The sequence below is a fragment of the Bombyx mandarina genome, chromosome 05 (assembly GCF_030267445.1).
Source record: "Bombyx mandarina strain Sakado chromosome 05, ASM3026744v2".
In the NCBI taxonomy this organism is placed as follows: Eukaryota; Metazoa; Arthropoda; class Insecta; order Lepidoptera; family Bombycidae; genus Bombyx; species Bombyx mandarina.
In genome coordinates this window covers 10,233,316-10,253,586 of record NC_143212.1, presented here as the reverse complement: position 1 = coordinate 10,253,586, position 20,271 = coordinate 10,233,316, and the positions used below count along the sequence as shown (strand labels likewise).

The following is a 20,271-nucleotide window of genomic DNA, read 5'->3' as shown; positions in this document are numbered from 1 at the left end:
CTATACCTTGCATCGAAAATTTTCATAAATGATACTATTTATTGTATATGAAAATTTCAGATCGCCTGTCACATCACGACAATATCATTATTAGTTTCAGAATTCAAAATGAGTCAGCCATCAACAAAAATCGATACACAAGTTCTTTTCTAACGGTCTAGTTACAAACAAAATGTATTCTACCTAGCAATAGTTACATCCCGTTCCGTCATTGGGATTGATATACGAATTGAAAGAGGCAAAATATGATGGAAACTAGGATTATTTGTACCTTTATTGTTTATTTATAGTTATATTATTATTTACCAACATAATTGTAAGAATCCTATAAAATTACATGAGCACCAATTTCCAATAGTTCCAAATAAAATGATAACTAATCTCTAATTACTTATTGAAGTACACTACACTTCGCCTTAAAATCTTCCCAGAATAAATTTGCCGGGATAAAGAATAATTAAAATTTTATATAAAAAAAATCTCTACGGACTAGTCTGCATTTAATAAATTTATTTTATTATACTTAAATTTAGAAAGTTATACAGTAGAACTTTAAAACTGTAATTACCGTGTAACAAAAAAAAGCTCAAAAATGTGGAACAAAACCATACTCATGTGATGACAAACTGTTATGAAATCACAAAAATGAAGCCAATATTATAGCAAAATAGAATTTACTAACAATGGGAATTGTGGGATAATGACAAGAAACAACGAAGCAAATTTTGGAAGCGAAATTTCAACACCTTGGTGTATCAAGTTTAAGTAACGGGAGTTAAGGATGCCACAAAGGCGCTTTACTTAATCTGTCTGTACTCAAAGTGCCCGATATTGAGGATTTTAATCCCTTTAGATCTCTCTTCTCAGGGAATGTTACAAATATTGACAAGTTTAGGTTTCATGTTCATCAAACGGCTAGTCCATTGATCGCGGCTTGGAAGTTTGGGGATTCGATAAAATATCCATAACATTTTTTTATCTTCATGAATTTCATAAATATATGTATTATATATATGTAAATATTTAATACTAATATGCTCAAAAACTCTATATGAAATTCCTGAATATATGTCTGTAAACACAAGGTAAAACGTTTGCGATAAATTCTTAATTCCCTCACGTTACACCATTGTCTCATATCACATACAATAATATTTGAGCATTTGACAACCTACTTACGCGTTATAATTTCTTATACGACGCGCCATTAATCCTTCATTATAACTGCAAATATGCTTTGTACCTTAAACTCTTTGTACGAATAATTTCATGTCGTAAAGCTTTTAGCAATGTACAATATCTTGGGGGAGATCGAGTTTCTGAAATTATCCGTATTATATTAACAGGTTAAGTCGGGGTCACGGCCCTCGCGATCAATGCACCTTTGTAATCCATTGATGCATTGAAACGGAATTGTTCGCTTAATCTCTGAGTACTTTGATAGCATTTCGACAGTGTCACTTAATTACGTGATTATTGTATATTCATGAAATTCGTATGAAAGCTATAGAAAATCAATTTGTATTAGTTCAGTTCGTAGAAACGATTACTATAACACATTGCGTAGGTATCCTTATGTAATTTATGTTGAGTTTTAAATAGCAACAAAATATATCCTAATGATATACGACAATATATCTTTAAAGATCATTCTCAACAAAATAAACCTAAGCAAACATTTTCAAACAAACAATGTTATAATTACACCCACCTTACAGTTTTCGTGGTAATTATCGTCCTTCGGAAACAAAATAATGACGTAAAATAATAAAAGTAGTGAGAAGTATGTCTATGAAAGAAAACTGGAGACAATACCAAACAGGGTCAAATACAATGGCATTATATCCTTACATTCCGAACTTGACGTCAATAGTCTGTATGATGTGTAATTAACAGGACTCACCGCAATCTCCTTTGTAGGCGAACCGCAAATCACTTTGTTCTCGACACGCTGTCGAGTCCAACTCGCATTGCGAGGGGTATGTTTGACCATCCGAGCCGCATACCACGTCCGATTCCTGCCACCCAAATACACGGGTAAATTATGTCAGGTTTTTCGTGTGTGAAAAAAATATGCTTTGTTTAATTTTAAATGCTTTTGGTTAACCCTTTTATCGCTGAATATTTCGTTGCGGTCTCTGTTTATTTCCATTCACATGGGATATCAAAGATAAATAGTTTTCGTTTATTACGTAAACTCCAATATTTTTTCTATTGGAATGCATAAATGACTCACGGCAGAAATAGGCAAGAAGGCAATCCGAAATCCATAATTTTTTGTGAGGTTACTCTTTGGCAATGTGATTTCTTCGTCGTGAAAACCGTATTGTACCTCTGTACTTGAATACATGCTAGGGACATATTTACTTAGAAAAAATTGGTATCTGATATTGACTGATAAAAACTCTATACCAAAACATCTGACCCATCAGGTCACATAATATGTACATGTTCCAACTATCTGGTAGTTACAGCCTCAATTAAAAAGTGTTTTTACTTTGAAGTCTTTGAAGATAGATAAATATAGAACCCAAAACACCGTCTAAGTTCTTAGATCTCAATATAGTGACAACGGCTGCCTCACCCTTCAAACCGAAACGCATTAGTGCTTCACGGCAGAAATAGGCAGAGTGGTAGTACCTACCCGTGCGGACTCACTAGAAGTCCTACCATCAGTAATAACGCAAATTATAATTTTGCGGGTTTGATTTTTATTACACGATGCTAATTATTGCTACATTTGTCAAGTACGTATTTCATTAGAAAAATTTGTACCCGCCTACGGGATTCAAACACCGTTGCATCGCTATATACGAATGCAACGAACGTCTTATTCTTTTGGCCGCGTTGACTCCAAATCTACTAAACTAAAAATCAATATTTTCTAATCACACTGGATCATCGCAATGTAGATCAGAATTTTACCGATTCTCACAAATTTTTTTTTCACAAACAGTTCCATGACCTAATAATACTCATTCAATTCTTAAAATCAGTTTCACTGTGATGTTTACACAAAAAATATAAGCTTTGTAATTATAAGTATTTCAGCTTGGCATCTTTTATTAATTAAATTCGTATGTTCATTCGGTGGCATCATTTGGCGTATCGTTCATTTGAATCAGTTCAAAATTCTTCTTGTTATTACTCGGGAGAAGGTTTTGAATATAGACAACTAGCGACCAGCCCTCACTTCGCTTCGGAAACTGTAATTTATTATTGATTTCTTCACTATTTAATGGATGTTATTATACATATAAACCTTCCTCTTCAATCACTCTATCTATTAAAAAAAACCGCATCAAAATCCGTTGCGTAGTTTTAAACATTTAAGCATACATAGGGACAGACAGATATAAGGACAGAGAAAGCGACTTTGTTTTATACTATGTGGTGATGTACACGCGCAACAAACGATGTTTCGCGATGTTTCATCCGTTGTTTCAATAAATGTGTATTTTGTCAATTCTAAGAGATCGCATTCGACATATCGTCGTTGTCAAACGAAAATCTGCTATGTGCACTTTTTGAGATTTTTACTTTTTGACCTTTTCCTATAGTTCACAGCCCTATCTACCGTATAAAAAAACTGTTATGTGTCTATAGCTTTAATATTTAACTATATCTTTCATTTGATATAGTTAAAAAAATCACCTTCATATAAAATTTTATACGAAAATGTTTTTACTCGTTAATCCATAATAGAGTTTTTGCATATAGAGCAGATTTTGGTTTGACAACGACGATATGTCAAATATGTCAATTTGGCTTAGAATAGCATAAAACTATCTCGGCCTGGGAGATTTGTAAAACGCGACTCGAAAGTTCCCCAGAGAATGGGCAGCTATGAGCTTTATACCAGCATCATGCGATCGCAAATCCACATTTACTGAAATGGGCTCCTTATGATCCCGCCCAGGTGGATGTACCATGAGCGTCCTGCCCACTTCTACCACGACACAATAATGTGTTCAAATTTGAAGAGTACGATTGACGTTCTACCACTCAATTGTAACATTTATTTTACAATTGTGTGGTAGAACTCATGTGCTGTGTATATTAACGGACTCCGGTATCAATTTCATACCACGTAGACGGTAAGATATTTTAAATGTTATAAAGTTTGTATTCTAAACCTTATAAACTAGGAATGCGAACTTTATCCGAGAAAATTTAAAAATTCAACTTCATTTTATACTTTTTAAGTGAAGCTCTTAATTAAGCGTGTAAGAGAAATAGCTACCGAAGAGACCGGTTTTCTTGCAAATTAGTTTTGTTTTTACTATCTTTTGTGTCTCTAGTTTTTTATATGTAGTAATTTTTGTTACTTATCTCGCTATTTTAAGAAGAAAAAAATTGAGCTACCTGTGCTTCAGTGCAGTTGTGATTACATTGGCATGTAGGGCGTCCAGTTTCAATATCCACCACACAGTCTCCGCCTCCTTGACACGTGACGTCAGCGCAGGTTTCTGAACAAAATTAACAGCTACAGATGAAGATAATTCGTTTAAATTTGTACAACGCAGTACACAATATGTATACTGTGGACTGAAAGGCAAAATGCTTATTGTACCCCAAATACCGTGATACAAAGCCTACGTGCCCCATTTTTCGAATTAAATGCATAATTAAAACATATTCACGACCGAACAAGGAATTAAATATGGTATAATAAAAAAACGAAACCAGAAAAACTCATAAATCTACGTTATCATCTTTTTTTTTTATTGCTTAGATGGATGGACGAGCTCACAGCCCACCTGGTGTTAAGTGGTTACTGGGGCCCATAGACATCTACAACGTAAGCGCGCCACCCACCTTGAGATATAAGTTCTCAGATCTCAGTATGGTTACAACGGCTGCCCCACCCTTCAGACCGAAAAGCATTACTGCTTCACGGCAGAAATAGGCAGGGCGGTGGTACCTACCCGCGCGGACTCACAAGAGGTTCTACCACAATCAACAGCAAACCCGTAATTCTGCCGCGAAACATCGCGTTTTAGGTGTTTAAATTTATAGAACAACCGTTACACAATACAAAGGAGTCTTTATTAATTACGTCTCGCAGAAATTGTAGACTTAAAATAAAATCTCGAATAAACCAGTTCTGCACAAACCAAATTTACTTCTAGCTTGATTGACATAAACGATTTCCAAACTTCGCAGCGAGTAGTTAAACGCTGGTACGAAATGATTGAATTCACAATAATTCATTCCTAACTGATCTTATCTAATTTATTGTAAAATGGGAAATCGCAGAATGTTTTCGTCGTAGAAATTTCATTAAGACACTGTACCTGTCCCAGATATTGTTTAATCAATGGCGTCCGACGCGTTTGACTAATAAAATTAATTCTGAGCCTTCGTTCATCACTCCATTATAAAGTCGAGCTCGTTAAGTTCAATTTCCGTCGAGAGCTTTAAAGCTTTATTTAAGATGCAAACACTTAAAAGAAGTAATCACAGTCTCGGTGATATTTTTTTTTTTCGTAAATGTCAAATGATTGGAAATAATTTCTGCTGTCAATTTCCAGTTTAAAAGGAAATATCAATACAATTGTGACCTTAATCACTCTCTGACTTTAATGTCGGTGTCGGCAGTAGAATTATGTGTCATCTGTATGGGCTCCGGCAGTCGCTTAACATCAAATGTAATTTATTAAGAAAACTACGAACATTGAAAGTTTGATACCGGTTTACTAGATACGACCAATAAAATCTTGATAAAACGCAAGTTTTTATAATTGAATGCTATACTACTGGTCTATAATGCTATACTACTGGAATTTACATGGTGGTAGGACCTCTTGTGAGTCCGCGCGGATGGGTACCACCACCCTGCCTATTTCTGCCGTGAAGCAGCAATGCGTTTCGGTTTGAAGGGTGGGGCAGCCGTTGTAACTATACTTGAGACCTTAGAACTTATATCTCAAGGTGGGTGGCGCATTTACGTTGTGGATGTCTATGGGCTCCAGTAACCACTTAGCACCAGGTGGGCTGTGAGCTCGTCCACCCATCTAAGCAATAAAAAAAAAATGAGACAGTGCCAATTTGAAATTGTCTTCTATTCCGGATACGACATTTTAGTAATGCTCCGAACCCTCGAATTTTGCAATACGATTGGATTCGATTCGGAAAACATTAACGGAAAACACAAGAACAGAGGTGTTTTTTTTACAATCTAATTTCAACCTTAATCTTAAAATCATATTAATTTGTTTTTATTTTGTATATATTGTTTTGCAGTTCTGTTTTTTATCTTTGCTTCGTGTTCAAGCCGGTTAAGGATAAACTCAGCTCATTTGCTGACTGCGGTATACATTTCATTTACTGTAGCATTGTTCTCAAAATGAAAAATAAATAAAATTATTTTATAATACAGAGTAACTATAGTACAATTTTTCAAGCAATCAAAACGTTCGCATAATCATCTTTAGCTAGTCGCATCTTTTTTTTCAGAGATCACGGAAATTCTAATCGACCTTTAGAATGATCCAGAAGTTTGGTATAGGGTCTAGGTTCATTGTAGCAAGAAATGAAAACTTCAATATTTACGAAAATTACCTGTTGTAATTTAGCAACTTATACACGAGAAAAAAAACTTTAAATTAAATCTATGACTCGCCTAAACAGCATTCACTTCGGTACCGGCAATGTATAATAGTTTTTAAAATGTATTAGATAGCTGGTAAATTTAAAAGAGCTCGTAATCTTGTTCTCTTCTAAAAGATTTAAAATCGATTGCAGTAGTTAGTCTAAGTAAAACCCACAGCGAGCCGATTTGTCGCCATTAAACAATCAACTTATCTAATCTAATCCTAGTCCTTTGAAAAGTTACTTCAATAAACTTATCCAACAGGAACCAGGCCCTGCGCGACTTTTATCAAGCTAAAAAGTATCAGTAATTTCGCGAAAGGAAGAGATTTTCATCACAGGAAATTGATAGCGATTTTTCTTTGAAAGGAATTTTCTTAATTTATTTTATCTTTAAATTCAGTGCTGCGGCCAGGACACTTTAATTTAAATGACAAATGGAAGCATTCTTCGTTGTTGAAATGTAAAAATATGAAGGCGAAAGGAATTAGTCACCTTTCTGTGTAATTTATCTCTAATGAAATTTTATTGCGTTAACAAGCAATTGAGATCGCTTATTAAGTATATGGTAATCTTGGCTTGGCCTGGCCATAAAGTTATAAAAAGCAAAGCGCGTTACTTTATGGCTTCTGAGTATTCTGGTTAATTTCACAAGGAGTTGCTTCGTCACTTTAGGATTGTTATAGCATAAGATAAATAAATTTGCAGATTTATAATAATGCAGAATAATATTAGAGCCAACTATATCATTGCACGGTACGTACACACTGTTTATGCAATACCAGTACCACTTCCAACGGTAATTTCGTGGTCATTGAATTTTTTTTAAACAAATAAAAATGGACTTTCCAACAAAGTCTATGGACAGTATCTAAATATGAACGATGGAGTGAATATATAATATAAAAATAATTTTCATTCTTGTTAACACTCATTTTTATAGTTAAAAAACAAACCGGTAGGCCATGAATTCGGTTTTTTTTTTTTACAAATCGCTACAGTATTCTTTATTATTTATATTTAGTTAATATTAGTGAAATAAAAATAATTCTAGATTTGATTAAACTTACGACAAGATCCGTTGTAGAGCACACGCAGTTCCCCTTCCTTTATCCCTTCTTGACATGCGTGCATTCTCATTTTACATTCGCTTCCGTAAGTATTATGATCTGTGGCACACACCGGCGCTAGTGTCGCGTCACAAACCGGGCACGCACATTGCGCTGCGCCGTGACGCGCAACACAACCGCCGCCCCACGGACACGACGCACGAGCGCACGGATTTTCCAAGCCTGAATTATTTATTACTTATTTCATATTTAAACACAAAAACGAACACTAACTAAATCTGAATAACAAGATCTTCAAGTCCTAATGAGAATTTAGAAGAATTATTATTTTTAAAGACAGCAGCTAGTATATACCATATGCACACAAAAATAACTAATTACAACAATGCTTTAAGACTCGGGCATGATTACAAGTATTGATGTATGTAAATACAATTTTAATTACTACATAAAAATAACAAAAAATTACAATCTAATCATAGTCCCACTAATAGTAGGTAAGCATAACACAACTCACGACATATTACTTGCGGAGCAGAGTTACGGTCAATAATCCACCGAAGAATTTGATATATTATCACTGACCCAGATTCCGAGAAGTGACGTGACTCGCATTGTATTGCCCATATCGGCTAGATGATTCGCGAATTCGACTCACCACAAGGTCCCGCGTACGCAACACGGATATCTCGGTTATCGAGGCACGCGGCGCGCTCTAGATGGCAATGGCTGTCATACGTCCGTCCGTCGGTTCCGCACACTGGCCGGACGATCGCCTCGCATTCCACGCCGCATCCACACACAGCAACACCGCGCGCATCCAGAGTACATAATTCTCGGAGACCGCACTTCACAGAGTCGCACGGGTGTTGTGCTGTTGAATATTGTTACAGGAATCAGCTCCTAATTTTTATTTTTGTTTATTATCCTTTTATAGAACAATAAGATACGCTTTGAGCTTATAAAAAAAGTAAAATTGTCAGAAATAAAATTGTGTCAGATAGGGACGTAAGCTAGGTGGAATAAACAACCCTTTCTAGAGCCTGTGTACAAATGATTGTCTTACCCCCCTATAACTCTTTAGATCGCCTTAATGCTGCGATTCTCGTAACAAAAATTACTTTCGTCAGAAGAAAATTCCTGCTTAACAGCGCCCACAATAGGGTTGCATTTTCGAATAAAGATTTAATTTCAGATTAGGACACAAGCGTCTTGGGTGAAAGACTATTTTCTTATGAAATTGTAATCTAAAAATTTTCATATTACCATCTATAAATATTCGTGAGTGTTTGTTGCTCAACAGGGAGACGTTATGTAAATTAAAGTAAGTACGTTTCGGATTAGATAATTTAATGGTTTTTAACTTGACAAAAGAATCGGGGTACAGATGGAATTTTAATGAAAATGTATTTTGCTTGATTGTAAAATCGTTTTTTTAAATATTACTGCGTCGGTAAGAGTAACGCCATCTATCGCCGAATAGTCGAAGGAATATCGGAGGATCTAGCAGCACCTAGAACGCTCGAAAAACACAACGCCATCTATTGTCAGATAGCGGAAACACAATACTCGAAATGTGTGGAGTATTCTCGATCATTCTAGGGATGTGGTATCGGCTATTAAAGCGTTGCAGAGATGTCACGCAGTTAGTTAGTAATCGGAACAACTAGAAGTGAAACAGCGAACGGATCACCTGAAGCGAAGCGAAAGAAGTGAACTGAGAATTTTAGAATGTTTGTGAAGGCTTTTAAGTTTTGTAAGTGTTGAATACAGTGAATTTTTATCTATCCCGAACCCTAGCGGGTAACAATATTGTGGATCATAGAATATTTTAAATTAAATATTAAAAAAACGTTAATTGATACGTCTTCTGTATCTTCTTTTTAGTAATCTTCTTCGAAGTACCAATAACTACTAAGCCGCAACTGAAGAAGATATACGACACTAGAATGCGTATGATACGAAGAAGCAAGTACAATCAATACTAAATTTAGTAAATAATCAATTATATTTTTTATTGATGAGTTGACGATGGAACTAACGACTAGTAACGACCCACCACGTTAACAGTACAAAAGCTGCCCCACCCTACGGCAAGAACAAACAGGGTGGTAATAGCTAACCGTGCGTGCTGAAAAGATACCCTACCACCGGCAAATACGCAATTTTATTTGTTACTTAGGCAATTTAGAGTTGTAATGCAATTGTAGTACCAACCTGAAGCGCATTCTCCACGGTACGCTATAGTGAGCTGTTGTCTAGTTCGGCACGACTCCCTTCGTAACGCGCATTCACTGGGGTAGTCTTTGTAATCGGAGCCACACACAGCTGAGCCCGGTCGTACGATTAAATCACAAGATGGACCGCATCGGCAGGTCGGCGACCTGACTTCATTCAGCTGACAAACTCCTCCATCGGCGCATTCGTGCTCCGAACATGGATCTGAGGACATTCCGAATAGATCTAGAAATTCAAAGGGATTTCGAAATAAGAACTGATCTGCCGCTCACATACATTTCGTACTTTTTTAAGACAGACGTTGTACTTCAATGAACTATATGTTAGTAAAAGTGGCGGGATAACACAGATTTGTCGAAATCAATGTCTTTTGTTGTAATAAAAGCAAAAGGAGGCGGCCGTAGACAAAGACGAGATAAAACAATTTAATAAAAGCTCAAAGCAAGCCCGTAATGTAAATAGAGAATCTCACAAAGGATGTCGGAATGTGCGGGTATTCGGACTTGTACAAATTTAGTTCCAGATCGAATGCTCCGAGACAAGTTTTGTGAAAAGGGTTACAAAACAAACGTTACTCGTCTGAAGGAAAAATGTTATTGATTGAATGTTATGAAAAAGACGCGTACCGTTTTAAACTTTTTAAAATTTTATTTCATTGATTTAGACGGGTATAAAGGAAAGGGGTCAAGTTCTATTTGGTATTAAGCAATAGTCGCAGCTCATAGACCATTGATTCTCAATTTTTTTTGTCGCGATATTTTTAACGGTTCCAAGATTTCGACGGCAAGCAATGAAAATGATAAGTTTAAAGGTCGGTTACTTACGTACCCACCCGTAATATACTATGCAAAATAATTTATGATTATAATTTTGGCTTACTTTGAATTTGGCGGCACACAAGAGTGCCACGATACAGTGATTGAGAATCACTGTCATAGACGATACAAAATGAATGCCAACAAAATTAAAACTACGTTTACGGTTTAATTCTGTGGTTATTATTTTTCTATTTCGTCTCGACTGCTTCACCGTTTCCGTGGTCACGGACGACTCGCGAAAACTGAAGAACGTACTATACCTAAATACCGCCACTCACCTTGAAGCATGAGTTCGAAGTCTTACTTATTAACGGCTATCCTAACTCCGATAAAAATAAGAAGGTTGGTAGTATTTACTCTTGTTAATATTCCGTGGGCTTTAGAAACCTTTTAAGACCAGATGAAGAGCGAGGAAAAAGAATTCGTCGTGGCCCAAAGGATAAGACGCTAGGTGTACTCGTGTCAAGCGATGTGGTTACGTCGGTATTTATGCAGTTACCAGGTATTCATAACAAAAATGTTCCTAGCTCATTTTCACGAATGACTCCCACGATGGGGTACAGGCCTGAAGGTCCAAGTGGATTACGTTCACATTGTTATATCTATGGACTGCGGTAACTTAACACCAGGTGGACCTTAAACTCATTCACCGGTCTATACAATACAAAAAGGTAAGCCGTGTGTTTAACTATCTAACTCAAAAAAAAATAAGAATAGTCTTAAGTAATACATTTTATTAAAATCACACGCGGTACTTAAATACATCTACAATTTTATAACATAAATAAGAATTAAATACAAAAGGAATATTTGATACACGTCATTCAGAGTGACTTTTCAAAGTTCGTGAATAGTTTTCCCATAGGTGTGGGTGTGTGTCACTCAAAGAAAACGCGCGAAAGGTTTCCCTGGGAGTGTCGATTTCATTCGGATACTGTCGTACACCCGTCATAATAATGTCCTCTTTCTGGCAAAAATGAAATGCTGGTCGGATTTTTTTATCGAGTGACGAAATCTTTTGTGTACTCTTAAAACTTAAAACTATTATTGAAAAAATAAATAATATTAAAAAAAAAAACTAACAAAATACGCTTTTATAGAAAATCCAACTAAAAAATATAAAATAAATTTGAATTAAAAATAGTATAAGAAAAAATTATTTTATTGTATAAAAAGCGTGGGGTGCATGATATAAGTAGTTATACACGTTTTATGAACACATATGAGTAGAAGGGTTATTTTGATAATATCCTGAAAAGCACCCCACACGCTTTTTTACAATAAAATCATTTTTTCTTACACTATTTGTAATTCAAATTTATTTTCTATTTTTTAGTTGGATTTTTTATGAAAGCGTATTTTGTTAGTTTTTTAAACTATTATTTATTTTTGATTTTTAGTTGAATTTAATTTTTTTCCAATATTTTTTTTTTTTTTTTTAATATTGATTTATCATCAGATCTTCTTAATAAGTATACCAAATTTCAAGTTAATCCGACGTTTTGAAGGGGGTCAAATCATGTTCAAAAATTCCGTTACAAACATACATACATACGTCTGAAACTAATAAAAGCGTAGAGAATTCACTAACGAGTTCTTTTGAATTAACGCTTTGGACACCGCGCGGTAACAATACAAAGTCTTTCGCAATTAACAATACCTCATTAAATGTGGAAACTGGAGGAGTAAGAAATGATAAAACGTGTTGCATTTCCATAATTACGATGAGTCTAATTACCTATTTCGATTACTTTTCTTTCATTTTTTTACAAGGTTACTACAATAATTCTGTTAAGGTAGTTATTAGAGTTAATAAATCTTTGTAATTTAAGGAGTCGTCAATCTATTTCAGAAAGTTTGTCGATGCCCCAATTTCATTGTGTAACAACAGTCTCACTTTTTACACCTTAATGCATGAGTCCTTTTCTGTAGAAATAAACAGAATGAATTTGCTTAACTGAACGTCTTCACAGAATTCCCGACGACCAGCCAAAATAAAGTGGAGCAACCCTTGTATCATAGAACTGAAAATTAGAACTCATGTCTCAAGATGGGTGGTGTTATTAACGTGGTTACCATTTGAAACCAGATGAGCCGTAAACCCGCTTACCTATCTACGTAATTAAATATAGGTCTTCCAATAATAGGGACCATATAATACACTAAAAAAAAGTATGGGCAACAACGTTCTTTACCGCATTTTCCATGGTATTTGATAGTCACGTTCAGTTGATTGTCGCATGCATGCTTGTCGAGATGACATGTGGATGAATACTCCTTGCCATCTGTCCCACAGACAGGTTTTCGTCTTTGACAACTACGAGGACACCTGCATTCAGCTTGTCCGTACGTTGAGACACACCTTGCCCCCGTAGGGCAAGTCACGCTCGTACACGGATCTCCTGCTTCTGTAGAAAGTTTACACAAATTAAATTTCGTCTTTCGAATCGTCCACGGTCGGATAGGTAGACCGCTAATATACCCATAATAACGCCATAGTTCGATTCTCTGTCAAAATCTAAACAATAGTGTTCGCAAATGATCTTAGCCCTCGTGAAGGTATGAAACCCGTAAAATAAAAAATTGCATTGGTTGGAGTACCAATGCTTCCTAACCTTACATTCCAATTGTTTACTACAACCTACACACGTATTTTTATTTACTACATATACTCATGCGTATTCGTATAGCTGGTTTTCTAATATAATTGACACTTTGCCATCATATATATATATATTTTTTTTTTGGAGTTTACTCCTTTAGAATCGATTTACATATATAGGCCCGGGGTATGAAAATTATGGGGACCAAAATCGTACTAGCATGTCACACGAAATGCGTTATGCGCCTAGCATGTCACACGAAATGCTTTATGCGCCTGATTGGCTCCTGATTGCGTGATGCGTGCGCGCGCCAATCAGGAGCCAACGCGCGGCCGCGTTATCGCAGGTGACGCCGGGCTGCTGCGCCGGCAGTCCGCCACAAAGCCTCGTACTGATCGCGCGTTTCTCTCATTATTGTATTTTCATATATTTGTTAGTCGTTTGTTTTGTGTCTCGTTAATTTGTTAATAATCTGTAGTGTATCGTGTTGTCGTAATATAGAACTATTTCTCGTATTGTTTCGTTTAATTTTTTATATCCAGTAAACTCCAGTCGTGCGTCGGAGCGGACACACACACTTTTTTTTTTTTTATTGCCCTTGTAGGCAGACGAGCATACGGCCCACCTGATGGTGAGTGGTTACCGTCGCTCATGGACGTCAGCAATGCCAGGGGCAGAGGCAAGCCGCTGCCTACCGCTTAATACTCTCCACAAGCCTCGTTTGAAGAAGGACATGTCATAGCGCTCGGGAAACACCGAAAATTAGCGGAGGCATACACTTTGTAGTGTCTATATGTTTTAGTGACGGCTTAATACCTAGGTAAAATTTACTGCTTGGTTCCCGTTACAAAAATTAATTGAGTATTATTCACGCTATAGAGTTCTGACTTGCAATTTGGAACCACTTGCAAAACAAGTTCGTTTCCAAAGGACTTTTCTTTTTTTCCTCACCCATTCGCTGGTAGCCTAAGAGGCTATTCCAGCCACGCCCGAACATGAGAACTTTTCTACTTTATACTATAAACCTCTAGAATGTACACCCCCGCTTTAAACAAGCCTGAAACCTTCCTTAAGCCCCGTTTGCTTTACCAACTCATAGGCTGTCTGCTTCAGACTTCGAAATGAAAATTATTAATTATTTTTTGTAGATTACAAAGTTAAGTCGTACACTGTGTGCATTACTAATTTGTACGTTATTACAAAGTTAGGTCGTGCACTGTGTGCTTTACTAACAAAAATCTTACGTTACGGACGCTTTTTCCCGGTTAGGGTAACCCTCCGCATCGTCCCATAAGGAACTTCGTTCCAATAAACTTAAAAAACAAACACGCTACGAAAGTTAGAAATCGTTGTAAAATCTTACCACATTCTCCTTCGTGTTTAATCCGCAAGTTGAGACGCCTTTCACATGCCTCTTTTCGCAAGTAGCAATGGTTCCGATACGTCCGGCCTGCAGTGGAGCATACAGGGGCAGTTGATGTTGGACAGGTTGTAGGACAGGCGCAATGGGCTCGACCGTCCCCCAGGGACACACACTCGGCACCCCAACGGCAAAAAGTTTTTTCGCACGCTTCTGTAAATTGTTACATCTTTCTTGTTTTTGCCTATACATTTTGTAATGCTATACCCGAGGAATCTGTGAGGTTTCCTTAAGGTTACTTTTTTTTTACTCGAAAAAAATCGATCTTGTCTTTATAGAAGTGAAAATGAATAAATAAAAAATATATACTATCATTTTCAGAAGAAGAGAAGAAACACGCAATTATGTTTAATCAGATCACAAGAAAAGCCTGCGAAACCATTCGTGCTGACATTTAAAATTGATTAGAAACGAAAATAACTTCGGAGACCTACTGGAATTATACTAACGAGGCTTTGATGTAACGCAGCGTGTTCTATTTAAGGTAACTCAAATCCCAATTTTATACCTCACCTGTAAGAATCGTGACCGAATTATAAAAGAGAACCAAAATAAGATGCAAACATCCGTTTCACCACAGCACCGTTTTGTTAGCTCAAGCTTCAGGGATTACCGATTTTCGCTTATTTAAAATTCTGAGCAGACACTGCCAGGAGCAGTCACACCGCGGCTCGATAAAGTTAATTTAAAATTGCTTTTCTGATTTTAAAATTTTATGCTATTCTCGGCTCAATTCTTATCGTTTTATTAGGAACAAGAAAAAGGAATAATGTTCGTAAGTTTAATAGCACTAACTTCGATTAAATGGTATTTTTTTTTAAATTACTATCCAGATTCAAACTTAGCATTTTGGCTATTAAATAAAATACCTTCAACAATACATTACAAAATGTTCATACAATTGTCTGCGGATGCAAGCGAGCGACAAAGTGTTTTATTATTACGTTTGACTCGTGTCTTTTCTGTTCGAAAAGAGGTCAAGTATCAGAATTCAACCGCGAATTTATTTCCTTCGCTTTCGTATAAAGCTTGCCGAGTGTCAACGAATTCGCTTAAGAAATAAAGCGCCCGGAAATAACAATTTTGTAAGAAACAAACGAAATGTTAGAATGCGAATCGCTGCAGGAGAAGACCGAGATAAATGGAGACAGGGAGGGGAGATAAAAATGATGGCGGATGCTTCGTGAATGGAACAAAATTAGGAAATTCACCGCGGCACTTTTTCAGCCTTGAGTGCTGTTTAAATTATCCGTATTATCTGGACGGTAAATAAATTCGTACTGGTGCGGTTTGAACGTGAGTAAGGAAAAGGGTTTCTAACTCCCGTTGATACGATTTAAAACTCTCTTCGTTTCTTTAAAAGTCTATATAAAGGTATAAATGTTCGATTTTCAAATAAAGTTAATATTTAATAAAGAAGTGTTGTTGGTTCTCAAATTATTTGTCAGGTGCCTGCTGTGATTTATCAACACAATGAGTGTCTTTGCTAAAATGTCTTCAAATGTACGAAAGACAATATAGGTACGTCATTTTACACGTATTACGCTACTCAGTAAAAGTTCAATAAACATATAAAGTATTTATTTGTCCAACGAAATAAGCCGAAAATAATAACATGACAGAATGTATGCTGTCAGTGTCGCCAACATAATGCGGGAAGCGCCCTTCTAAGTCTCGGAGACAAAGCAATTTTGTTGGCTCGCGACTTCAAGTTGGCATGTCACCCGCACAGCCTGCCTACATATGTGGATTGTAGACCAAAGATAAGCATTGCGAGGCTCTGAGGTCGTATCGCAGCTATTTACTTTGAATTAGTTGTGTGCCAGAAACCCTCTAGTACTTTAAATCACACAGATTACTGTTTATTTAAACATATCAGTGACTCACCTTCCGGAGCCGGTGGTCTTGGTTGATAATGTAAATCTGAAACAAAGCAAATGTATTTTCAGTTATGTTAATACTTTAATGAAATTAAGTTAATTTACGATTCGACAACTATTAAAAAAAAAAATTTAAAAGTCTATTTATACAAATATTAAGATAAGAGATGGACCAACAAAATGAGATAGTATAGAATGGCTTAGCAAGTCATGGTAGAGCAGTGGACTTGAACTAGATACAAGTGACATCTAGAGACCTATCTTTTGAGGATATCTTTACCCACTATTAGAGACTAATGCAGTCTATTTTATTTTTATTTAATACATTATTAAATACGAGTATTTTTAACTAAACGACATATTGTTAAATACTACTTAGTATCCTAATTTAAATACGACAATTATTACCAAATTTTCATACATCATTTTAAAGTAACGTAATAAAAATCAATAGTATGCACAAGATTCAAATTGTTTATTATTTTTTAAGCAACATATTGAGTTTGTACTATTTTTAAAATGCAAGAAGCAAGAGGCTTTGCTTACAGATATGCAGACGCGATTGAGGGATTCATTGACGCGGCGTTGTCAATTACTGCCGCCCTCTTCGGACGTAAGGTCGACATTCTAAGCACTTCCATCAGGTTTACAATAATAATGAACTTTAAAACCAACGGTGGCGAACAGTACTGGTAAATTTACAAACCGCAAACCAAATGGTGCCTAATGTGATTGCAAAACCGAACTATAGTAAAGCTACACCGCAATACAGATTAACTGTTTCATTAACTCTATGACACTACGAACGTGGGACACACTTAAAGTCATATGTTGCGGTTGAGACGCTTCAACTGCTTATTTATTACAACCGTTCGGTCTAGCCGTATCATGTGCTTAGAAATAGTTGGATGGAGTTTGGAAGGTGAGCACGTGCTAGTTGAAGACTATGTACAACTCAGCTTCTAATGAGTAGTGGTCTTTATTCGCGCAGCCTTCATTCGCGATTTCACTATTCGTCGATTTAAAAAAATATGACCCAGTTCCTATATAAATTATATATATACATTTTTTTTATTGCTTATTTGGGTGGACGAGCTCACGGCCCACCTGGTCTTTTGTGGTTACCGGAGCCCATAGACATCTACAACGTAAATTCCGCCACCTACTTTGAGATATGAGTTCTAAGGTATTCGTTTTTACAGTACAACGGCTGCCCCACCCTTCAAACCGAAACGCATTACTGCTTCACGGCAGAAATAGGCAGGGTGGTAATATCAACCAGACCTACAGAGAGCTTGAGATATAAGGTAGATTCTGAGTTGTATCGGAATTACCGTTTCACTATCGAATATGAACGCAGGCTGTGCCACATAACTATGCCGCGATAAAAACCGGCAGAATTACGACACTTATCCATGTCCCTTCACAATAAATTCAATCACAAGATTCGGAATCTGATCTAATTCAGTTGCTTCATTCAACGCAGCCATAAATTTTTTAATGGTAATCGGAAAATGCTGTGTCTTCGAGCGTATGTTATTGGATCACGTAGAACAACGATTCTCCCGGGCGGTGGTCACCTATTACTGGCTGAACAATGCAAATGTACAGGCACAGCGTGAGCACAGTGCTACGTCTCCTGCATTTATATGCAAAATCAACTGGATGTATCGCGTACAGTGAGCAATAAAATTATACGAAGAAATAGCTAATTTCCCTGTTTTTATTTTGTTTTATATAAATTCGTTTCTTTCGGAAAACCTACGGATAAACATATTCGACCTGCCTATATTGTATTTTCCATAATTTATTGATAAAAAACTTTTTCCACACACTTCTTTCCGTCCTTCGGGTAACCATTTTACTATAGTACTGAAATTTAGAGCTCTTTTCTGAAGGTGGGTGGGTGGGTGTAAGGCTGCCCCACCCTTCAAATTGAAACGCATTACTGTTTCACGGCAGAAATAGGTGGGGTGGTGGTACCTACCCGTGCGAAATCACATGAGGTCCTACCACTAGTAAAAAACCTTAGAATTATTATCTTATGGTATAATTTACGTTGTAGATGTCTATGGGAGGGTAACCACTTAACACCAGGTGGTCTGTGAGCTCGTGAACCTAAGCAATAAATAATAATAATAACAAATCCTATTCTTCTGTTTGCCCTTATTCCTTATCATCCGGACTCGGCGCAGCATATCCTCTTATCACGCTGCATAGGGAATAGCATGAATTTTACGACTGGCTGCGTGTTTGACTTCAAACCTCCTTGGGTTATCTGTTTTATCTTTTATTATTTGTTTCACTTCATCCGGTTGTGGTTCTATAATTCCCATTTTATAAAAATGAACATTTATACTAAAATTGAGATTTACAAACACTAAAAGATGAAATATATATTATTTTATTAGTTTTTCTATATTTTAATAATAATTTCAGTTTCATAATACAATATTTATTTATTTATTAAGTTGCACCAACAAAGTGATCATCAATACAAAACATTGACAAATTGACAATAGTTCATGGCAGATGTCACCTCAATTATAGGTGCAATCGACAATGCATTAACAACAAAAATAAAAAAAAATAAAAATCTAAGATTTGATTACATTTAATTGATTGCTTAAGATGAATTTATATTTAATTGGGACAATTATGTATCTACTGTAATTATGTATTTACAATTATGTATTATAGTACATAGAACTGATGAATTAAGCGTCATTTTATGGTTTTTATTCACTGCCCAATAAACTAGGGCGGTGAAATTTAATAACGTTGTTGAATTTCACATAATAAATTTGATTTCATAGGGATATGATAAAAATGGAGAGCACACGAACGATCTAAGTAGTCGAGGCAAAGGGTTCTTGACTTCGACATTTTCGCTGGCTCCCCTCGAGTCCTGTGAAAATATTTTCGTCGTATATTCTTTTCGTGCTGACAGACCTTTGGAACTGTCTCGAATTATGTAACATGTAATTTTAACCACAAACCGTTAAGGAGTAAAGACAAAAAAGTTATAAATCGATGTTTAACTCGGTGATGAAGCAGTTAGCGCTCCTTACTGCTGGACCGAGGGTTGTGAGTTCGATTCCCACGTCGGGCCAACATTTTTGAAATTCTCTTTGCCTGGGTGTTTAATATCTATATGTATTCAAACGTATAAGTGTGTATATCAGTCTCTGTTTCCCACAGTATAGGGAATTCTAGTTTGGAGCCAGATGAATTTGTATGGATTGTCCCCGCTTATTATTATTATAGTCTAATCCTCGCCAAGTACATTAATATAGTAATACTATAATAGTATAGTAATAGTATTTAACATAGTAATATTTAATATATTTCCTTCGCAATTTTTTTACTCCTTTTCTGTCTCGTAGAAAGGTAGGCAGGCCTTTTTGGTGTTACGTTTACAAGTTAATCGCCATTATCCTGTCTATTTACTTATTTTTATTGTAGCTATGACTATTTTTGCCGCGGAACAATCATGTTTCGGTTTGCAGAGTAAACCACCACCAAATAGGTACACCTGCGTCAAAGGAAAACACAATGTGACAAGAAAAATACAGTCTCATAAGCATTTAAGGGTGTTCATTAAATGTGATTTTTAAAACGAATTTACTCAGCAAGAATTTGCTTTAT

General features: G+C 36.1%; 1 protein-coding gene across 9 annotated transcripts in view; it reads right to left on the bottom strand.

Moving 5' to 3' along the window:
- The window catches only part of LOC114252606 (agrin), a 189,990-nt gene that overhangs the window by 17,541 nt on the left and 152,178 nt on the right, over nt 1–20,271 (bottom strand). For all 9 annotated transcript variants that reach the window (XR_016323150.1, XM_089727695.1, XM_089727696.1 and 6 more), the window contains 8 exons: nt 16,631–16,666; nt 14,687–14,896; nt 12,916–13,128; nt 9,882–10,106; nt 8,323–8,538; nt 7,665–7,886; nt 4,366–4,469; nt 1,904–2,018 (listed from right to left, as the gene is read on the bottom strand). Coding sequence is in view for 8 of the 9 variants with exons in the window: in XM_089727695.1 (XP_089583821.1) it covers nt 1,904–2,018; nt 4,366–4,469; nt 7,665–7,886; nt 8,323–8,538; nt 9,882–10,106; nt 12,916–13,128; nt 14,687–14,896; nt 16,631–16,666 (1,341 nt within the window). In the remaining variant the exon portion in view is untranslated. The remainder of the gene's footprint in view (nt 1–1,903; nt 2,019–4,365; nt 4,470–7,664; nt 7,887–8,322; nt 8,539–9,881; nt 10,107–12,915; nt 13,129–14,686; nt 14,897–16,630; nt 16,667–20,271) is intronic.